Source organism: Aquarana catesbeiana, linkage group LG02 (genome assembly GCF_042186555.1).
Source record: "Aquarana catesbeiana isolate 2022-GZ linkage group LG02, ASM4218655v1, whole genome shotgun sequence".
NCBI lineage: Eukaryota > Metazoa > Chordata > Amphibia > Anura > Ranidae > Aquarana > Aquarana catesbeiana.
Genome location: NC_133325.1, coordinates 760,509,056 through 760,529,020, shown reverse-complemented (window position 1 = coordinate 760,529,020; position 19,965 = coordinate 760,509,056). Strand labels below are relative to the sequence as shown.

The following is a 19,965-nucleotide window of genomic DNA, read 5'->3' as shown; positions in this document are numbered from 1 at the left end:
TACCTCTCAGACCTGATTGGTTATCATGAGTAATGGCTCCCCTTCTTCCCCAGTTTGGTAAACCAGCCTCAATGACTAATATAATATGTACCATCAATGTGTTTTAATGTATGGATGCCATCAAAGAGTCAATTTTCACCTCAATACAGTAAAGTGCTGCAAACACATTTGATATGGCTGGGGTCTATGAAAAATTCTCCTGGACAGAGGTTATGCCATAGTAACATATAAATGATTTTTGAGCAAGTGGAGGAAAACAGTGAATCTGTAATGCCTGTAAACATGAACATAACAATGGTGATCACTGCAAATTAATACAGTTAGTATACTGTATATTTATTCATGTTCTCTTAAAATGTGACAAAAGGAAAATCAGGAATGATATACAGTATATGATGAAGTCTGTTAGGAACATTAACACAGCAGGTCCATCCTGTAACATAGTTTTATTACCCGTTGATCCTGCCAGTGGATCTTTTATTTTTCCACTCACTGTAATGGGGTGACAACACTGTTGCTTCTGAAATGAACCCTGTGGAGAGGGTAGTCATAGATGGACATGTATTTTTACATGGACAATAACAACTTTTATAAACAAAAGGCCTTTGTGTGTGTGTATATATATATATATATATATATATATATATATATATATAGTGATGCAGCATGACGTTCTTGGTCCTTTGATGACGAAACATGTAGGGCAGAGCCTCGTGCCGACGTCACCACGTTTGTAGAACCAGAAATCTCTGCCTGTTTGTGACATTTGTACACTGACATGTTTATTTTATTAATGTGTATTTCTATCTATTAAATAAATAACTTATCAGTATTTTATTGCACTATAGAGAGGCGTGTATTCTTTCTTTCTTCACATGGTTACCTGTCTCTTGAGTCTTGGTTGGAATATTCAGTGGCAAACTCCAGATGATTAGGAAGCCTTGGAGTGACCTTATATGCGGTACATGACTTCTCTTGAGAAAGGGGGTCCTGTCCAATTGCTAATCAGGCACATTATCACACACTTGGTGATGGTGGTCGTTGGTATTGAATTAATTTAAAAGAGCACTTAAAACACAAATTTGCTGAATTTGAGCATTGGGACTTTCTTATGCACTATTCAATATTTCTGTTGATTTTTTTAAGACATTTTATCACTGTTCACTGTCTTTTGTAATAGTATTTTCTATGTACAGTAAATTTGATTTTTAGCGCAGTGCTTTTTAATATGTATATTAACAACTTTTATACCAGGAGGTCCTTAATTCTTCAGACACGTTTCTGCAAATTCCAAAAGAAAATTACTTTAAAACCACAAACGGTCATATATTTTCTAAAACCATAGGCCCTGTTGAATAAAAGATTTTTTTCTTTATGTTGCACAATATTTACGCAACTTTTTATCAAATCTATATTTTTAGGAAGAAAATACAATAAAATCAAATGCACACAAACACAATACAATACCAACTTTTTTAGTAAATTATAAAAGATGGGGTTGCACCGAGCAAATTGATATAAAACATGTCAAACATTTGTGCAAACCCACCAAATGGCCAAACATTACGGTACTCAAAACTGAACATAAGTGACACTTCAATAGCCTTTACAGGTCATTACTTTGGGGTTAACTGTAAATTAGGACCCTAGAATTATTGCTCTCACTCATTCATGGTGATACCTAACATGTATAATGTAATCACTGTTTTCATACCTGTGTGCACCTTAAGCGCAAATTTGCATTTATGTATCTGCAAAGGGTGATAGGATTGCTTTAAGGTTTTTTTTTTTTTTTTTTTGCATTTCTTATTTATTTTATTAGAATTCAATGTTTTAAAATAAATTTCCCATTCAATTCTATTGCTACATACATGTGAGCACCCGATGTGTGTGTTATGTCAAATTTTCATTCTTTTAACAACTAACACCTGTAAGCAGTTTTTGCAACAGTTTTTGTTTTGAAAAAAAGGTTCAAACCATGAAAATAAAAGCTGACTAGAAAACGTACCACTAATGCCACTTTTGCTGGACAGGACAGCTTGGTCTGTTACAGGAAACAAATAATAATGGATCTACTGGCAGGATCAACAAGTCGTAAAACTATTAAAAACAAAAGCTGCATTGTTAAAGTTTGCGACAGACCGCATTAGTTATATGTTATGTTATTTCTGTTACACTTTGAATTATAATAAAAAAAAACAGCTCTGGATTGCTTTAAGAAGCCGCAAAACTTTCTGTTGAGAAAATGTGATCTGCACTAATTCATTATATCTCTTTCGTAGGGGTTGATTTACTAAAGGCAAATGCACTCTGCAAATGCAGTTGCTCCAGAGCTTAGTAAATGTGGTAAGGCTTTACTTTGCAAAGAATACCCAATCACATGCAAGGAAAATAAAAAAAACAGCATTATTGCTTGCATGTGATTGGATGATGAAAGTCAGTAGAGCTTCTGCTCAATTACTAAGCTCTGGAGCAACTGCACTTTCAGAGTGCACAGTCTATTTGCCTTTAGGGAATCAACCCCTGAGTTCCATACCTCTCAACCTTATTTTATATGACACTGACCCAACTGTATACATCTCCTGCAGTCTATGACAAGTTACTTGGCCATTCTGACGGCTGGAGAAACCCAAATTCGATCCTCCAAAATGTCTCGGAATTGAGGCTGTCCCGTCAGGATGAAACCATCGATCATCAAAGGTGTGAGCTCGGCCTATCATTACCCCCTCAGCAACATACCACTGTAGTCATTATTTCTATTCAATTTTTACCCAGTGTTTTTGGTGGATATACAGGGCAAGTAACGTCTGCATATTTTTCAAAAAGATGCTTATAAATGCAAACTTTAATAAAAAGAATTTGCAAGAAAAAAAAAAAGATGCTAATGAAGAAAACTGAAAAGGGAAAAAATGTTTCTTTCTATATGAACTAAAAATGTAAAAAATTAAATAAAAATAACACAACCTCTGTTACTCTTAATGGCTCGTGTTGGTAATTTTCAACCCCCAAAATGACTATACTTTTCAATAAATGTTTGCATACTGCATTCATTGCTATTGTGACTCTTGTCTCAATAGACCCAATAGGCCAATCTGCAGTGAACATATAATAACAAGACTAACTCGTGTGTATGGGATGGGTGACTGAAGTGTATGGCTGATTCTGTTGTGGACACCGGTGTTCCACACTGGGGCGGGGCAGTGTTGGTGGTAAAGCGCCGCTATTGTTAGCGGCGATTTACCATCGGTATTCGGCTGCTAGCGGGGGCGGTTTTACCCCCCCGCTAGCGGATGAGAAAGGGTTAAAAACCACCACAAAGCGCCTCTGCAGAGGCGCTTTGCCGGTGGTATAGCCGCGCTGTCCCATTGATTTCAATGGGCAGGAGCGGTGTATACTCCGCTCCTTCACCACTCCGAAGATGCTGCTAGCAGGACTTTTTTTCCCGTCCTGCCAGCGCACCACTCCAGTGTGAAAGCCCTTGGGGCTTTCACACTGGAGAGACAGCAGCAGCTGTTTCGGGGCGGTTTGCAGGTGCTATTATTAGCGCAATAGCGCCTGCAAACCGCCCCAGTGTGAAAGGGCCCTAAGACTTAATTTTATTAAATGTGTTTGGAGGAGGGTATTTCTAAATTAAATTATACTATTTTTCTAGATATTTGTCATCAGAGGTGTTTCTATTTTTGTCTTGGTAAAGATGGATAATCAATAAAGATTATAAGTCCTTAAGGCTCCTTTCACACTGAGGCACTTTGCAGGCGCTAAAGTGCTAAAAATAGCACCTGCAAAGCGCCCTGAAAGAGCCGCTCAATGCAATCCAATGTGAAAGCCCCCGAGGGCTTTCACACTGGAGCGGTGCGCTTGCAGGGCGGTCTAAAAAGTCCTACAAGCCGCATCTTTGGAGCGCTGTAGGAGCGGTGTATTTACCGCTCCTAAAGCGCCCTTTCCCATTGAAAACAATGGGAGAGCGCTCCAAACCCATCTGCAAAGCGGCGCTTTGCGGCACCTTGCGGGCGGTTTTAACCCTTTTCGGCCGCTAGCGGCGGGTTAAAACCGCCCCGCTAGCGCCTCTAAAATGACAGTAAAGCAGTGCTATATTTAGCGCCCATGCACCGCCAGCGCCCGCACACCTCAGTGTGAAAGTAGCCTAACACTTTTGTATCCTTTCTGAAGAATACCTTTGGGGACCTCTCCCCCTACTTTTTTGAATATTTATGCTTCTGTATTCAGAGGATCACCACCCGGTGGCATACACATAGGGTATGGTTTTTAAGTAACTCCCCTATAGGTCAATTTGTTCAGTGACATAGGCAATTATCTACTTCCCTGAGACCTTTTTCAAATAGGACTTATCTTTAGATGAGCTTTGGAGTCCACTGTTTCCATTTTTTCATATTCATTGCTATGGAGTTTGAGTTTGCCCTATATATATATGTATACATCCAATACTGTATAAGCTAAAATAGACATGGGGGTTGATTTACTAAAGGCAAATAGGCGGTGCACTCTGCAAATACAGTTGCACTCATTTTCCCCAGTGCTTAAGCCTAGTACATATGGGCCGAATGTTGGGTGGCATCGGCCAGTTCAGTATAAACCGGCGGACATTCGGCCCCTGTGTACTGCAGTTGGTCTGACAGAAGCCGGCCATTCACTTTGTAAAGAATACCCAATCAGGTGCAAGAAAAATAAAATGTAAACAGCATTTTTACTTGCATATGATTGTGTGATGGAAATCAGCAGAGCTTCACCACATTCCCTAAGCTCTGAGGAAAATGAGTGCAACTACACTTGCAAAATACAAGGTCTATTTACCTTTGGTAAATCAATCCCATTATTTTACAAAACATTGCAGATTTTTTTTTTTCTCAGTGTATTTGTTCAATTGTATATAGTACTGCCTCATAACGGCTACTCTTAATTTTTCACCATGTCAGTAAGTGATCACAAGAAAAAATTACAGTGATTTGGTTTTATGGTCTCTGAGTTCACAGTTCAGTGCTTACATCAACTGTTTTTCCCAGTATGGCACTTAAAAAGAAGATACATCAATAACTGGATAGAACAGCAAGATAAATAAATTATCCATAACAAGTGGTTTGCAGTCACTGGTGGTTGATCTGAGTGTTTAGTCGTAAGTAGCTTTTTAGGAGCAGGTATAACCAGTTCCCAAAGTCAACAAAATGCAAGATATTGTCCGTGCTACAACTTGTAGCAAAATAGTCAAACATCACTCTGCAAAATGAGCAAAGATTGATTCTGTCTGTTTTGTAATTCTTGCCGTCTGTATTCTTCTTCCAATCTTTGTTTCTCTGTATTTGTGTAGAACGTGGTTTGTATTTCACTTTTTCTGATTTTATCAAAGTTGCTGAAATCTGCAACATATTTTCCCTGCTGGGACAAAGAGACAACAGGAACAAATTCGAAGCCCCAGTAGATCTCATCTGGCAGATAAGATGTTCTGCTTTGGCACACTGTGCTGGTAGATTCCACTGTGGCATTAAGAAGAACGACAAGTTCAAAGTATTTTGTTTTAATGTTCCCAGCAGTAAGATCATGCAGTGGGCTATTTTCATCCAGCACGTGATAAAACATTAATGGCAGAATCAAAAAGGGGCTTTCTGAAGAAGAGTCTACATGGAAGCTCATGTTGTCTTGCTTTAGCAAGATCTTCTCCCCTTCTTTGGTCTCATAGGTATGAAGTAATTTACCGTACAGTTGGCATTGTATCAGCAAGCTTTTTCTCATGTTGGCCACCTGTACTACCAAACACATCTTTCCATTGTGTTTTGTGATAACGGCCTTGTTGCTGAATTTAATGGTTTCGGCCCTTTTTTTAGGTCTAGCAATTTTGGCAAGGAATGTACCAGTGATGAAAATTTCTATTAAAGTTGTTAAGACCAGTTGGGCCACCAGTAAGAGGATAGCGACAGGGCACTCTTCAGTAATGTAGCGGAACCCATAACCAATTGTGGTCTGCGACTCCAGAGAAAAGAGAAAGGCACCAGTAAAGGAGTCAACATTCGCAACGCATGGAGTGTGGTTGGTAGTTGGGTCAATGTGGACATCTCCATGTACTAATGCTATCACGAAATATATGATTCCAAAAAAGCACCATGTCAGGAAGAAGGTGGCCGCAAACAAGGTCAGCTTGTACCTCCATTTCATGTCAATAACAGTGGTCCACAAGTCCTGGAGGTATAGAAGAAAGACACCCTCCACTTTGTCAATCTTGACATTGCTATGTCCACTCTTGGATATCACCCTTGGCCTCTCAGGCTTCACTTCATTATGAATCGCATCTTGAACCAGTGGGAGGTCTGAGATATCAGAGTCAATGGTATCCATAATCCCCTCAGGAAGAGCACTAAAGAAGAGAAGAAAAAGATATGGTAAGTCCCAAAAATGTTACCTTACAGCTGGGATTCAATGAACAAGCATAGATTTTTCTACTTGTCTAATTGTATGAACAGTAAAACTTAATTACAGCATTATGCATACAAAGGCATTATTACTAACATTAAGATTATGTAAGAGTTCCAAGGAATGCCAAAGGGTTCTCCTCCTATACTAATCCTAGCTTCTATTGTAGGATTTAAACACACCTATCTAAGTTATGGTTCCCAAAGTAGTCAATATTGACCCCCAAGAACCGAAGGGACTATGCCAGGGATTATAAAATGGCTTGGGGTCAGTAAGTGATTGGAGGTCAACAGGTCATCAGTAGACGATAAAATGTCAGTTAGGCTCAATTAATCTTTTGAGACCTCTGTAGAGCTTTACATCAGTCCCTAGTTCTGAAGATGAGATGGCTTGAATTGAAGTGTTGTTACTGGTTACCACCAGTATGCTATGATTGCAATCCTCCCACTTCCATTAACGATATACTGTATATATGTGTTCACTTCTCTTACTGAGATCACCCCAGCCATTTCAAACGCTGTTGCAGAAGCCAGTGAGTGCACCTAAAACAATAGCAGTAGTGCCAAGTAATGCATTGCTGTGCATTTACTAAGAGCCCTTGCACACTGGGGCAGGGGGCGGCGTCGGCGGTAAAACGCAGCTATTATTAGCGACGTTTTACCGTCGGTATGCGGCCGGTAGCGGGGCGGTTTTACCCCCCGCTAGTGGCCGAGAAAGGGTTAAATACCACCGCAAAGCGCCTCTGCAGAGGCGCTTTGCCGGCGGTATAGCCGCGCCGTCCCATTGATTTCAATGGGCAGGAGCGGTAAGGGAGCGGTATACACACCGCTCCTTCACCGCTCCGAAGATGCTGCTAGCAGGACTTTTTTTACTGTCCTGCCAGCGCATCGCTCCAGTGTGCAAGCCCTCGGGGCTTTCACACTGGAATGAAAGCAGCGGCACTTTCGGGGCGGTTTGCAGGCGCTATTATTAGCGCAATATCGCCTGCAAACCGCCCCAGTGTGCAAGGGCTCTAAGAATTTAGCATTTTAACATTGGTAAACAGCTGTTGATGCCAAGAGTAATGCGCCGTACACACGGTCGGACTTTGTTCGGACATTCCGACAACAAAATCCTAGTATTTTTTCCGACGGATGCTGGCTCAAACTTGTCTTGCATACACACGGTCACACAAAGTTGTCGGAAAATCCGATCGTTCTAAACGCGGTGACGTAAAACACGTACGTCGGGACTATAAACGGGGCAGTGGCCAATAGCTTTCATCTCTTTATTTATTTCGAGCGCATGGAAATGTGGAGTGCAGTACATTTCTATGCGCTGGAGAAAGAGTGTAGGATGCTTTACAAATTGAAAGTCAATGAGCACTCAGTTCTATTGAAAAAAGTTGTTTATCAATGTTTTTCCATGACACAGTGTAGCCAGATGTGACGTATTATCTCACATGGCCTCTTTAATTTGTGTTCTTGTACAAGCCGGTTTTGTCAGGGTCAGTAGAAAAACAGGTATTTATGGTAATGTGAAGTACGTTCAGTGTTGCCTTAAGGGAAGATTCGTGTTGAACCCAGGTACAGAACTGATTACTTAAAACAGATTGCAATTGCAATCACTAAATCGCAAATGGAAGAAAAATATATATATATATATTTTTTTTTCAGGTACTTATATAGCGCTGAAAAAAAAAAATATATATATATATATACCCTCAAGGAGCTTACAATCTAAGGTCCCTAACTCACATTCATACATACTAGGGACAATTTATTTATTATTTATTTCAGGTACTTATATAGCGCCGTCAATTTACGCAGCGCTTTACATATACATTGTACATTCACATCAGTCCCTACCCTCAAGGAGCTTACAATCTAAGGTCCCTAACTCACATTCATACATACTAGGGACAATTTAGACAGGATCCAATTAACCTACCAGCATGTCTTTGGAGTGTGGGAGGAAACCGGAGGAAACCCACGCAGGCACAGAGAGGACATGCAAACTCCAGGCAGGTAGTGTTGTGGTTGGGATTTGAACCAGCAACCCTTCTTACAGAAACAGAAAAGGTCAGTGTGCATAACTATTCACCCCCCTAAAGTCAATAAATTGTAGAGCCACCTTTTGCGGCTATCACAGCTCCAAGTCGCTTTGGATAAGTCTCTATGAGCGCGCCACATCTTACCACTGGGATTTTTGCCCATTCCTCCTTGCAAAACAGCAATCTTTAAGTCTGACCACAGATTTTTTATTGGATTGAGGTCTGGGCTTTGTCTAGGCAATTCCAACACATTTACATGTTTCTCCTTAAACCACTCAAGTGTTGCTTTAGCAGTGTGTTTTGGGTCATTGTCCTGCTGGAAGGTGAACCTCCGTCCTAGCCTCAAATCACACACAGAGTGGTACAGGTTTTGCTGAAGAATATCCCTGTATTTAGCACCATCCATCTTTCCCTCAACTCTGACCAGATTCCCAGTACAGACTGCTGAAAAACATCCCCACAGCATGATGCTGCCACCACCATGTTTCACTGTGGGGATGGTGTTCTTTGGGTGATGTGATGTGTTGGGTTAGCGTTTTCTTTGATGGCCAAAAAGTTCAATTTTAGTCTCATCAGACCAGAGCACCTTCCTCCATACATTTTGGGAGTCTGCCACATGCCTTTTCGCAAACTCAAAACGTGCCATTTTGTTTTTTTGCTGAAAGTAATGGCTTTCTTCTGGCCACTCTGCCATAAAGCCCAACTCTATGGAGCGTATGGCTTATTGTTGTCTTATGTACAGATATTCCATTCTCTGCTGTGGAACTCTGCAACTCCTCCAGGGATACCTTAGGTCTCTGTGCTGCCTCTCTGATTAATGCCCTCCTTACCCGGTTCATGAGTTTCTTTCCATTTGGTTATGATAGATTTGATGGTGCTCCTAGGGATCATCAAAGATTTGGATATTTTTTTTATAACCTAACCTTGACTTGTACTTCTCAAAAACATTGTCCCTTATTTGTTTGGAGAGTTCCTTGGTCTTCATGGCAGTGTTTGGTTAGTGGTGCCTCTTGCTTAGGTGTTGCCGCCTCTGGGGCCTTTCAAAAAGGTGTGTATATGTAATGACAGATCATGTGACACTTAGATTTCACACAGGTGGACATCATTTCACTAATTATGTGACTTCTGTAGGTAATTGGTTGCACCAGAGCTTTTTATGGGCTTCATAACAAAGGGGGTGAATACATACACACACGCCAATTATCAGTTTTTTTTTTCTGAAAAATAGTTGTATGTATATATTTTTCTAATTTTACTTCACCAACTTAGACTATTGTGTTCTGATCCATCACATATAATTCAGATTAAAAAAAACAACTAAAGGCTGTAATGTAACAAAATAGGTAAAAAGCCAAGGGGGTGAATACTTGTGCAAGGCACTGTGTATATACACACACTATATATCTTATTTTTTTAAAGGAAAAAAATTATACTTTTATATTTTTAAAACGATCTAACGAGCAGGGCCCACTGATTCCTCCTGTGTTAAATTGTATTGTAACTGTACTGTCTGCCTTCAAGTTGTCGAGCCCTGCGCAAACTGTTGGCGTTATATAAATCCTGTATTTTAATAATATCCCATATCAATATTTCACACTTCCACGTGCAATCAGCAGGTGGAGCTGTATGCAATGGCAGCAGCCCTGTAAGGAGTCTTCTAACAGCTGTTTTACTAAAAATAGACCTGAATAACAGTTACAAATGTTTGTTTCTAAAATGAAGACTTCAACAAATACAAAAAATATAAAATAAAACATACAATTTTATCTTTATTTTACATAAAATATAAAAAAATACTATTTTATAAGCGTATAAATAAAAGTAAAAATAATAAAAAAAATAAGCAATAAACATTATTATTTCAAATTAAGGCTCATGAGGAGGGCCATATGTGTCATTCCTTTATGCCCTTGTGGCCAACTGTTCATGCAGAGATGCTGGTTTATAAAAAGACATCAGCCTTTAATACAGAAACAGTAAGTCAATCTGTATAGGTTTGCTTTGAGCTGGTTAGCTTTTGTCAGCGTGAGATATGGAAAATTTGACTTTAATAGAGTAGCACATGGTGAGTAGCAATTGGAAGACAGCCAAAAAGAAACTGAAACATATATCGCTAACTTAGAGAAGTCTGGAAGATATTTGCATGACTTTTATTTAAGCACAAACCTAAAAAAAAAAAAAAGAAGGACTTATTCTGAGATGATATTGAGATGCATTTAATAAAACGATATTGCAAAAAAGTTTCAGTGGCATGCTACTAGCCTTCACCAATTTAACATGTCTAAACATATAATAAAATGATGTCATTGTATATTAAACAAATAGTCAACATATGGTCAAAAATGTTGGAAAAGAACAACAGCATGTAATGTAAAGTTGTTAAAAAACTGACAATACTGTATGTATTATACCTATGTATGCAGCAGGTGGCGCTGTAGTATTATAGTGTATAGTTCATGTTTTCTATGATAGAACAGGATGTATTGTCTATCTCAGTGCATGTAATTGTATCTTCCTGTTCATATTTCTCCATGCTGTAAGACATGTAATATATTTCTCCATAAAAGTAAAGCCATTTGCTGTATCTAAGAAGCTTCCAAAGCATGATTTCAATATTCAGCTAATAAAAAATGGATGCTTTACTGTATAGATACAATGAATGCCATTCCATGTAACTAGCCCTAAAACATTCCATTGTGCTTTGCAGAGAACATTGAACCATTTACATTAGTCCCTGCCTCCCTGGAGCTTACAATCTAATTTACCTACAGCAGTCACAGATTTATACACTTGCCACGTTTGTTTGGTTGGAACCCAATTTCACTACCACTATGTTTTATAATTAATTTCATGTTATTTAATTCAACATAATTTTATGTTTACTATTGTGGTCACTGAAAGGCACCTTGTCTATCTTACAATACAAGTAGCAATCCACTTTAAATTAAAGTTATCCTTATTTTCCAAATATAATCCATATACATCCAATAATGAATGGCCCTGTAATCTATCTTTCATGAATTTTTCTGAACCTCTCTTTTTCCCTCCCACTTCTGAAACAAGCAGTGCATGTTAGTCACGGTCCTGTCCACTGCTTTATGCACTCTACAGATCCCATAGTCCACTTACAGAGCGAGCAAAAGAGGGTGGCTACATACCTGCATGCAATGGGACCATGGAGAATGAATGTAGCCACCCTCTAACAGGAGGAGGTTGGGTCACAGGGGGAAAAAAAATTTTTTTGGAGGCTCCGAGCAATAGAAAGTACTTTGTTCAGTTACAAATATGTACTTGAATAGAACAAAAGTATAATTAAAAGTCAATTTATTTTTTAGTTTTGGATGGAGTGGAGAGGGATTAGACCCCATGTTGTGTTTTGATTGTTGTCTGTGCCCCCTGTTAGGGATATTCATCCTCTCTATTTGTATCATTATCACCGAGAGTGAAAGTAAAAGAAAATCCCATATTTTGGGTTGACATCAGCACACTAATACAGGGGAAATCTTCCAATGGGGAAACTGGATCTGGTGACCCTAATGGAACACCGAGATTCCCCCACTTTGGATGGATTTCCTATCATATCCTATGGGAAAGGAAAGTAAAAGAAAATCACAAATTTTGAGTTGTCCCGATAACAGAAATAGATGGAAAATCTTCCAGGGGGCTTTAATTCTGGTGACCTGGGGCGACCAAGTGATTCCCTTAATTTGCAGGGATTTCCTTTCACTTCCTGTTTTGGCTAAAGGAAATCTCCCCAATAAAACACAGATGGCAAAAAAAATGACAGGGGTTATAACCTTCTCTTACTCTATCCAAAATGAAAAAAAAAAAGTGTTGCTTTAGTTACACTTAAAATAAAAAAACTTTACCAACTGCTGTACAAAAAAAATAAATAAATAAAACTCCTGGTGAGATAAAGAGTTTACCATATTCCAGACTGGAAATATTCTTCCTAAAGAAACTTGAACAGCTTTCTATTAATCAACAATCCAATTATGGTAAAACAATGATGTATCAGATAAATCAACTGTGCATATCCAGTACTGTCCAACCTGACAATGCAACAAGCAAATGTAGATGTAAGCTGGGACCAGCAGGTGACTAAGCAAAGGTCCTCTTCATCTTCAAATCTCTTCCATAGGCAGTAGGCCGGAGTAGAGGGTTTATGAACTGGACCCCCTACAGACTCACATCCTACTCAATCAGCAGGTGTTAGAAGTATGAACTGGACCTTTTTGAACTCACATCTTTCTCAGACAGCAAGCCAGAGAAGCATGAACTGGACCCCTATTTCTGAAATACTGTTTGCTTAGTGTATTATTTAGGCCTTAGCCATTGAGAGCCACATGGTTCGCTATTACCTTAACAGATCATAGTATCGAGGCACCCTAACCTGGTTACTTGTTTTCCCTCTTTGTTGTCTTACCATGTAAGAAGCCTACTAGTTTGTGGTATATAGGTTGTCATTCTCAAACCACTCTCAGCCACTGTCTTTGGCAACTGTTCACTGTTTTGTAAGTTTGCCTTTAATCAATAAAAAATATTGTGAAAAAACTAGACCCCTACGGACTCATATCCTCCCCAATCAGCAGGCCTAGGAAGCATGAACTCGACCTGCATGGACTCACATGACATCCTACCCAATCAGTAGGCTGGAGAAACATGTACTGGACCTCTATAGACTCATATCCTCCCCAGAAGCATGAACTGGGCCTCTACAAATTCACATTCTACGTAAGCAGCAGATGTGAGATACATGAACTTGGCCCCTGCAGGCTCACATCCTACCCAGGCAGCAGGCCTAAGAAGCATGAACTGCAACCCCATACTCATATTCTCCCCAATCTGCAGGCTGGAGAAACAAGCACTGGACCTCTATAGACTCATGTCCTCCCCAGAAGCATGAACTGGGCCTCTACAAATTCACATTCTCTGTAAGCAGCAGATGTGAGATACATGAACTGGACTGCTACACACTCATATCCTCCCCAGGCAGCAGGCCTAAGAAACATGAACTGGGCTTGTACAAACTCACATCCTCCCCATGCAGTAGATGTGAAAAGCATGACTGGACCTTTATGGACTCCCATCCTCCCCAGGCAGGAGACCTGAGAAGCATGAACTGGACCCCTACAGACTCACGTCCTCCCCGGCTGGCAGGTATGAGAAGCATGAACTGGAACCTTATGGAATCACATCTCACCCAATCAACAGACTTGAGAAGCATGAACTGGACCTCTATGGATTTACATCCTCCAAAGGCAGCAGACCTGATAAGCATTAACTGGATCCCTATGGATTCACATCCTCCCTTGGCAGCAGGCCTGAGAAGCATGAACTGGATCCCTATGGATTCACATCCACCCCAAGTAGCAGGCCTGAGAAGCATGAACTTGGCCCCTATAGACTCAAATCCTCCCCAGGCAGCAGGCCTGAGAAGCATGAATTGGTCCGCTACTGACTCACATTCTCCCCAGAAAGCAAGTCTGAGGAGCATAAACTGGACCTCTCTGGGCTTGCATCTTCCCCTGTCAACAGATGTGAAAAGCATGAACTGGACCTATCTGCACTCACCTCCTCCCCAGGCCCCAAGAGGCAAGACTGGACCCTTTCACACACACACATCCTCTCCTAACAAAGTCTAAGAGGAAAGGACCCTTCTAGAAGGTTTCCCTAAGTATATTCCCTTCCCTAGTCCACATCACTGGCATAAACCCCTCAGTGATTGGCCATGGTTAAATAAATATTCATAACCCAAAATCCTGTATCCTCTCACTTTATCTATCGGAGAATGCTTCACAGAAGCAGGTAGAAGTAAAAAATGACTTAGGAGAAACCCAGATAGTGTAAGCAACAAAGCTCAAGCTGGCTACACTAAAACACTAAAGACTATGGAGTAGGGCCACTCCCAATTAAAAAAAAAAAAACTTGCAGTGGGCCTTCCCCCTAATTACGTCTAAGAGGTTGCAGAAGATGCTTCCCCCTAGTTAAGTCTAAAGAGTTGCAGGAGAGGCTGCCTCCAGCCAGTGGTGGCTGGTGCTCAAAATTTTTGGTGGGGCACAAACAAACTGAACAATTCTGAAAAAAACCCCATCAATTGCAGCCTCACTGTGCCCATTAAACGCAGCCACTGTGCCCATCAAACGCAGCCACTGTGCCCATCAAACGCAGCTACTGTGCCAATCAATTGCAGCCACTCTGCCATCAAACGCAGCCACCGTGCCATCAATTGCAGCCACTGTGCCCATCAATTGCCGCCACTGTGCCCATCAAATGCTGCCACTGTGCCCATCAAATTCAGCCACTGTGCCCATCAAATGCTGCCACTGTGCCCATCAAATGTTGCCACTGTGTCATCGAATGTCGGCACTGTGACCCGACCCGCCCCCGCCCGCTCACCCTCTGCCCGACACTGTCTTGGTAGGGCAGCGGGAGATGACGGCGAGCGGTGTCCTCCATGTGTCTCTTACCGTCCTCTCCTCCCGATAGGCGTCCAATCACAGCACCTGTCATTTCCGCCAATCAGGTGACGGGTAACAGACCCGAGCCTTGGTGGAGAGGTGGTTAAGTGTTAGGAAAGAGAATATTAATTCGCTGTTCTAACACACCTGGGTGAACTGCGAGCGCCAAGCATGGCGCTCGCAGGTCACCTTTTTTGACGCCTATTAGAGCCTATGGCCCAAATCAGGTGCTTCAAAAACACCCCCCCGCCGGTGTAAATCAGGCGCCCGGCGCCCAAAAAGGGGCCGGGCGCATGAATAGGGTTTGGAATAGGGTTTGGTTTCATGCTATGCATGAAGCTATCCATTGGTCATAGAGGGGGTGGCTGGAGAGAGCCCTTATGGATGCACCGCCACTGCTCCAGCACTCTTCGCCTCACCCCAAGGGTGCCATCTGTGGGTGGTGCCTCTGTGTCATCGCGTATAGTGCAGGTTCTTTTAACCCCGTATTGTATGTGGTGGGGGGTGACTGTGAGACAGTGGCCAGGAGCAGCTTACAGAGGAGGATACAGCCAACCAATAGAGGAAGCCTGCTGGAGCTGGAAGTAAGGTAAGTAATACAGCCTCTTCTGCAACCCTCGAAACTTACAGCATTTAACCCATGCATCCTGTTTTACTGACAGTTCTTTACAAAACGAATCATTTTTTTTATGAGAGTTTAGTTCTTCTTTAAGTAGCAGAGTTGCGTAGCTGTCATCACTGCAGATCGCTATGACATAATCTGTGTTGGCAGCTGCACTATCCCCTATCATGACAGGGATTTGCAGAAGTTACTACTCTCGCTTTTCTTTCGCAGATGTTGTGTTTAACCTGCCAGGGCGGAACAGCAGCCCAAGTTCATACATCCCAAAATACACACGACAAGAGTCAAAGATTTCCATTGTTGAACTAGGATTTAATCACCATCTGCAGCCGTTCGCATATTAAGCGCTACTCCAGAATGAATTAAAATTACCGCTACTCTTTGTTTCACTGTGGTTTTCCATTGGTTTCCAGCAAATAATGGGTGGCCAACTGAAAGCTGTATGGGCATCCTTACTTACTTAGTAGGAACAGACAATCTGTTTCCCCTCCCCTGTCAGAACAGGGATTTGTGTGTTTACACACACAAATCCTCGTTCTGGCTCTCGTGCCCGCGATCGCGGGTGGCCAGCGGCAATTGCGCCCGCCGGCCACGTGCATCAGGTCCCCCCGCCGTGCAGCAGGTTGCACGCGCCTGCTATGGCTCTTAAACGACCCACCATACATTGACGGCGATTCACGCAGGAGAGCCTTTGTGCCGCCATATATTTACAGGAGCCGGTCAGGAAGTGGTTAAACAGGAACTGCAGTCTGCTCACATAATTTGTAATAAAAACGTCTTTGCCATTCTGAAGCTTCCCTCCAACCACTTTGCATATTATTTTTTATATACTGGGATTCTGTACTTGCCAAATATACTGCAGAAATCTCCCTCCACTGAGCCTGGCTGCAACCATTTGAACTGTGGGCAGCTGAAGCTGCTGCCTGTTCACTTCCTGGATTGACACAGAGGCACACCTCCAGCTCTGCAGCTCTCATTGGCCCTCTTATAACTCATCACCCCTCCCTTCCTGGCAAACTCTCACGAGAGTGAGAGGGAGAGCTGTGGATGATGTCATAAGCCTAGGCTAATGACCAGACAAGAAACAGGAAGTGGGCTTTATAAGGGATTTACTGGCAGAAAAAAAAAAGTTTTACTATCCAAAGTTAAAACAACAAGGGCAGAGGATTTAATAGATGAAAGATGAAAAAAATGACTGAAGATCTGCTTTAAAGCTGAGGTCCAGCCGTTTAAAAAAAAAAAAGTCAGCAACTACAAACACTGTAGCTGCTGACTTTTAATAAGGGCACTTACCTGTCCAGCGAGCCCCCGATGTTGGCCCCCCCGAGGCCGATCCGTCCATCGGATCAGGTACTGGCGCCGCCATCCTAAGGGAAACAGGCAGTGGAGCCTTGAGGCTTCACTGCCCATTTCCTACTGCGCATGCGTGAGTCGCGCGGCGCTTTGTGAATGGCCCCGTGGTTTTCTGAGACACACACACACATGTCCGAGAAGACAACGGGGCAGCTCACCGAAGAGGAGAAAGTGAAGGAGCAGCGCCGCGGAATAGGAAGAGGCAGATTAGGAAGACTGCCTAGCAACAGGCATTTCTGGTAAGTAAAAATTTTTTTTTTCTTTTCAAATGTTTTTTTATATTTTTTTTGTAGAATGTTAATGTAATTTTTAATCTTAAGGTGGACCTCCGCTTTAAGTTATGAGGAATGTGGAATTATTGCTTGTACCCTGGGTCAGGAGGAAGCATTACAGGTGGAGGAAAGATCCCGAGTATTAGAGTACATTTATTCACGGCGCTAAAATGATTTACACTTACATGATTTATCAGGTATTTGGGGATTAGCATATTTCCACGCATTAGAATAAAAGTAAACATGCATCCTGTTACACCCAGAACATGACCCGAAACCTGAGCCCAGAATCATATTTCCTCTAATTGCTCGTTATTTTTACCGTCCAGGTTGAGTGACAGCAGAGAAATCGAGAGTTTCTCCCCTTTTCTTTCATTTACAGTAATTCTCCAGATTAAGACATCATGCTATGTGCGTTGGTAATCCTCATATCCAAAACAAAGTCTGATCAGAAAATAAGGACAATGGATATTTGTTTTCTGCTCTTTGAAAGCCACTAATCACAATGCATTAATATCACCATACCAGCGAATATTTCATGGCATAGACCCATGTGAACCTATCCATGAACAATACCGCTGTCATACTTCTGAAGGAAACCAGAGAGGGGAATATGGATGTGTAACTGAGACGTGCTATTCAAGTAGAGAAACTTGCATAACAAATCTAATCTGTAGTTAATAGATTACTTTAATGGACCAATAAAAATTAAAGGTTTTGCAAAACTGCATATGTGATTTTTTTTTTCTTCCAGTTGTCATTCAGTTTGGTTACCGTTTCTCAGAAGTGCAAAGATTTAAAGGGTAACTCCACTTTAGTGGAAAAAAAAATAGCAAATAAAAAGAAAATAATATAGCATATGCAATTGAGACACAAGTCATATTGTAATTGAATGTTATTAAAAATTACCCTTTCCTTTTCAATCTGCAGTGCTGCAATTTTCTGTGAATTGCAATGCAATATGGCTACATGGAGGTGTTCTGTACACAGACGATGTACAGAACGCCCCCCCCCAGAAATGTCATTTCCTGCTTGTGTGATTGGCTCACTGATTTTCCCAGAAGTCTACACTAAGATACAAGTTATATTTCAGGCATCCCCTGCAACAAAAATGTCATTTTTGGTTAGATACTCCCAATAAAAAAAATCACGTCTAAAGGGATGCAGGCCCTGAAATGTTCCTCATTAGGGCCCTGCAGGTGCAGCAGCTGGTTGATAGTTAGGAAACCACTCCCATTAGACTCACTTCTGCACATGGGCATAGACAATCACACAGAGATTTCTTCAGAATAACAAAAGGTAGGAATCTGCAACAACGTTTGTCAAAATCCTTGTAATGTACATAGATCACCCAGAGGGGAATGTTTTTTTTTTCTCAACAAAAAGGGAGTTACTCTTGAATCTTTCATTGACTTTGTCATCTGCAGTTATTCACTCCAGAGCCCAAGTCAGAGCCCCCCACAATAACACCCCCCTCTCCCTATGTCTTTCCAGACCGGCCACAGTGCCCCAAATCCCTCCAGACCTCCCAACACAGCCCCCCCTACTTCCCCCAATGCTTCCACAAGCTCAATTAGAGCTATACTTCTCCATCTCTCCAGATTCTCAACCACAACCCGCCATTGTGCCCCCCCCATCTATCCAAACAAAGCCACCAACAGTTCCCCACAAGCTTCCACATGCTCAATCACAGCCATCTTTAACTCTTCTCCAACTATCCAGATTCCCAACTACAGTACAGGCAGCCCCAGTGACCCCCTATCTTTCCAGACTCCCAGCTGATCCCACCATCTTTTGAGACCCCCATTCATAGCTAGCCAATGTGCCCTCCATCTCCCCAGGCTCCCAACTACAGCCACCGGCCAACAGTGCCACCCAATCTTCCACATGCCCAATCACTGCCAGCTATAAACCTCCTACAACTGTCCAGAATCCCAACTACAGCCAGCCACGGTGACCCCTCATCTCTCCAGACCCCAATCGCAGCTAGCCACTGTGACCTCCATCTCTCCAGATCTCCAATCACAGCCAGCCACCGTAACCTCCATCTCTCCAATCACAGCCAGCCACCATGACCTCCATCTTTACAGATCTCCAATCACAGCCAGCCACCGTAACCTCCATCTCTCCAATCACAAAAAGCCACAGTGCCTACTAATTTTTCCACACATCCAACTACAGCCAATTATAACACCCTCCAACTCTCCAGACTAACAACAACAGCCAGCCACAGTGACCCCTCATCTCTCCAGACCCCAATCGCAGCTAGCCACAGTGACCTCCATCTCTCCAATCAAAGCCAGCCACCGTAACCTCCATCTCTCCAATCACAGCCAGCCACCGTGACCTCCATCTTTCCAGATCTCCAATCACAGCCAGCCACCGTAACCTCCATCTCTCCAGATCTCCAATCACAAAAAGCCACAGTGCCTACTAATTTTTCCACACATCCAACTACAGCCAATTATAACACCCTCCAACTCTCCAGACTCCCAACAACAGCCAGCCACTGGGACCCCTCATCTCTCCAGACCCCAATCACAGCCAGCCACAGTGACCAACCCATCTTTCCAGACCCCCAATCACAACCACCATCAGTGCCTCCCCATTTTTTTCACATGTCCAATTACAACCAGCTATAACCCCCTCCAACTCTCTAGATTCCCAACCACAGTCAGCCACTGAGACCCTTCATCTCTCCACACCCCAATCACAGACAAAAACAGTGCCTTCTATACTTCTACATTGCCAATTACAGCCAACTATATCCCCCTGAAACCCAACCACAGCCAGCACTGTGAGCCC

The 19,965-nt window shown here is 42.1% G+C and overlaps 1 protein-coding gene across 3 annotated transcripts in view; it reads right to left on the bottom strand.

The window, feature by feature from the left end:
• Positions 1–1,780: 1,780 nt before the first annotated feature.
• The window catches only part of KCNJ15 (potassium inwardly rectifying channel subfamily J member 15), a 120,128-nt gene continuing 101,943 nt past the window's right edge, over positions 1,781–19,965 (bottom strand). For all 3 annotated transcript variants that reach the window (XM_073617213.1, XM_073617212.1, XM_073617210.1), the window contains exon 2: positions 1,781–6,364. In XM_073617213.1, the coding sequence (XP_073473314.1) occupies positions 5,221–6,345 (1,125 nt within the window). In that variant the 5' untranslated portion in view covers positions 6,346–6,364 and the 3' untranslated portion in view covers positions 1,781–5,220. The remainder of the gene's footprint in view (positions 6,365–19,965) is intronic.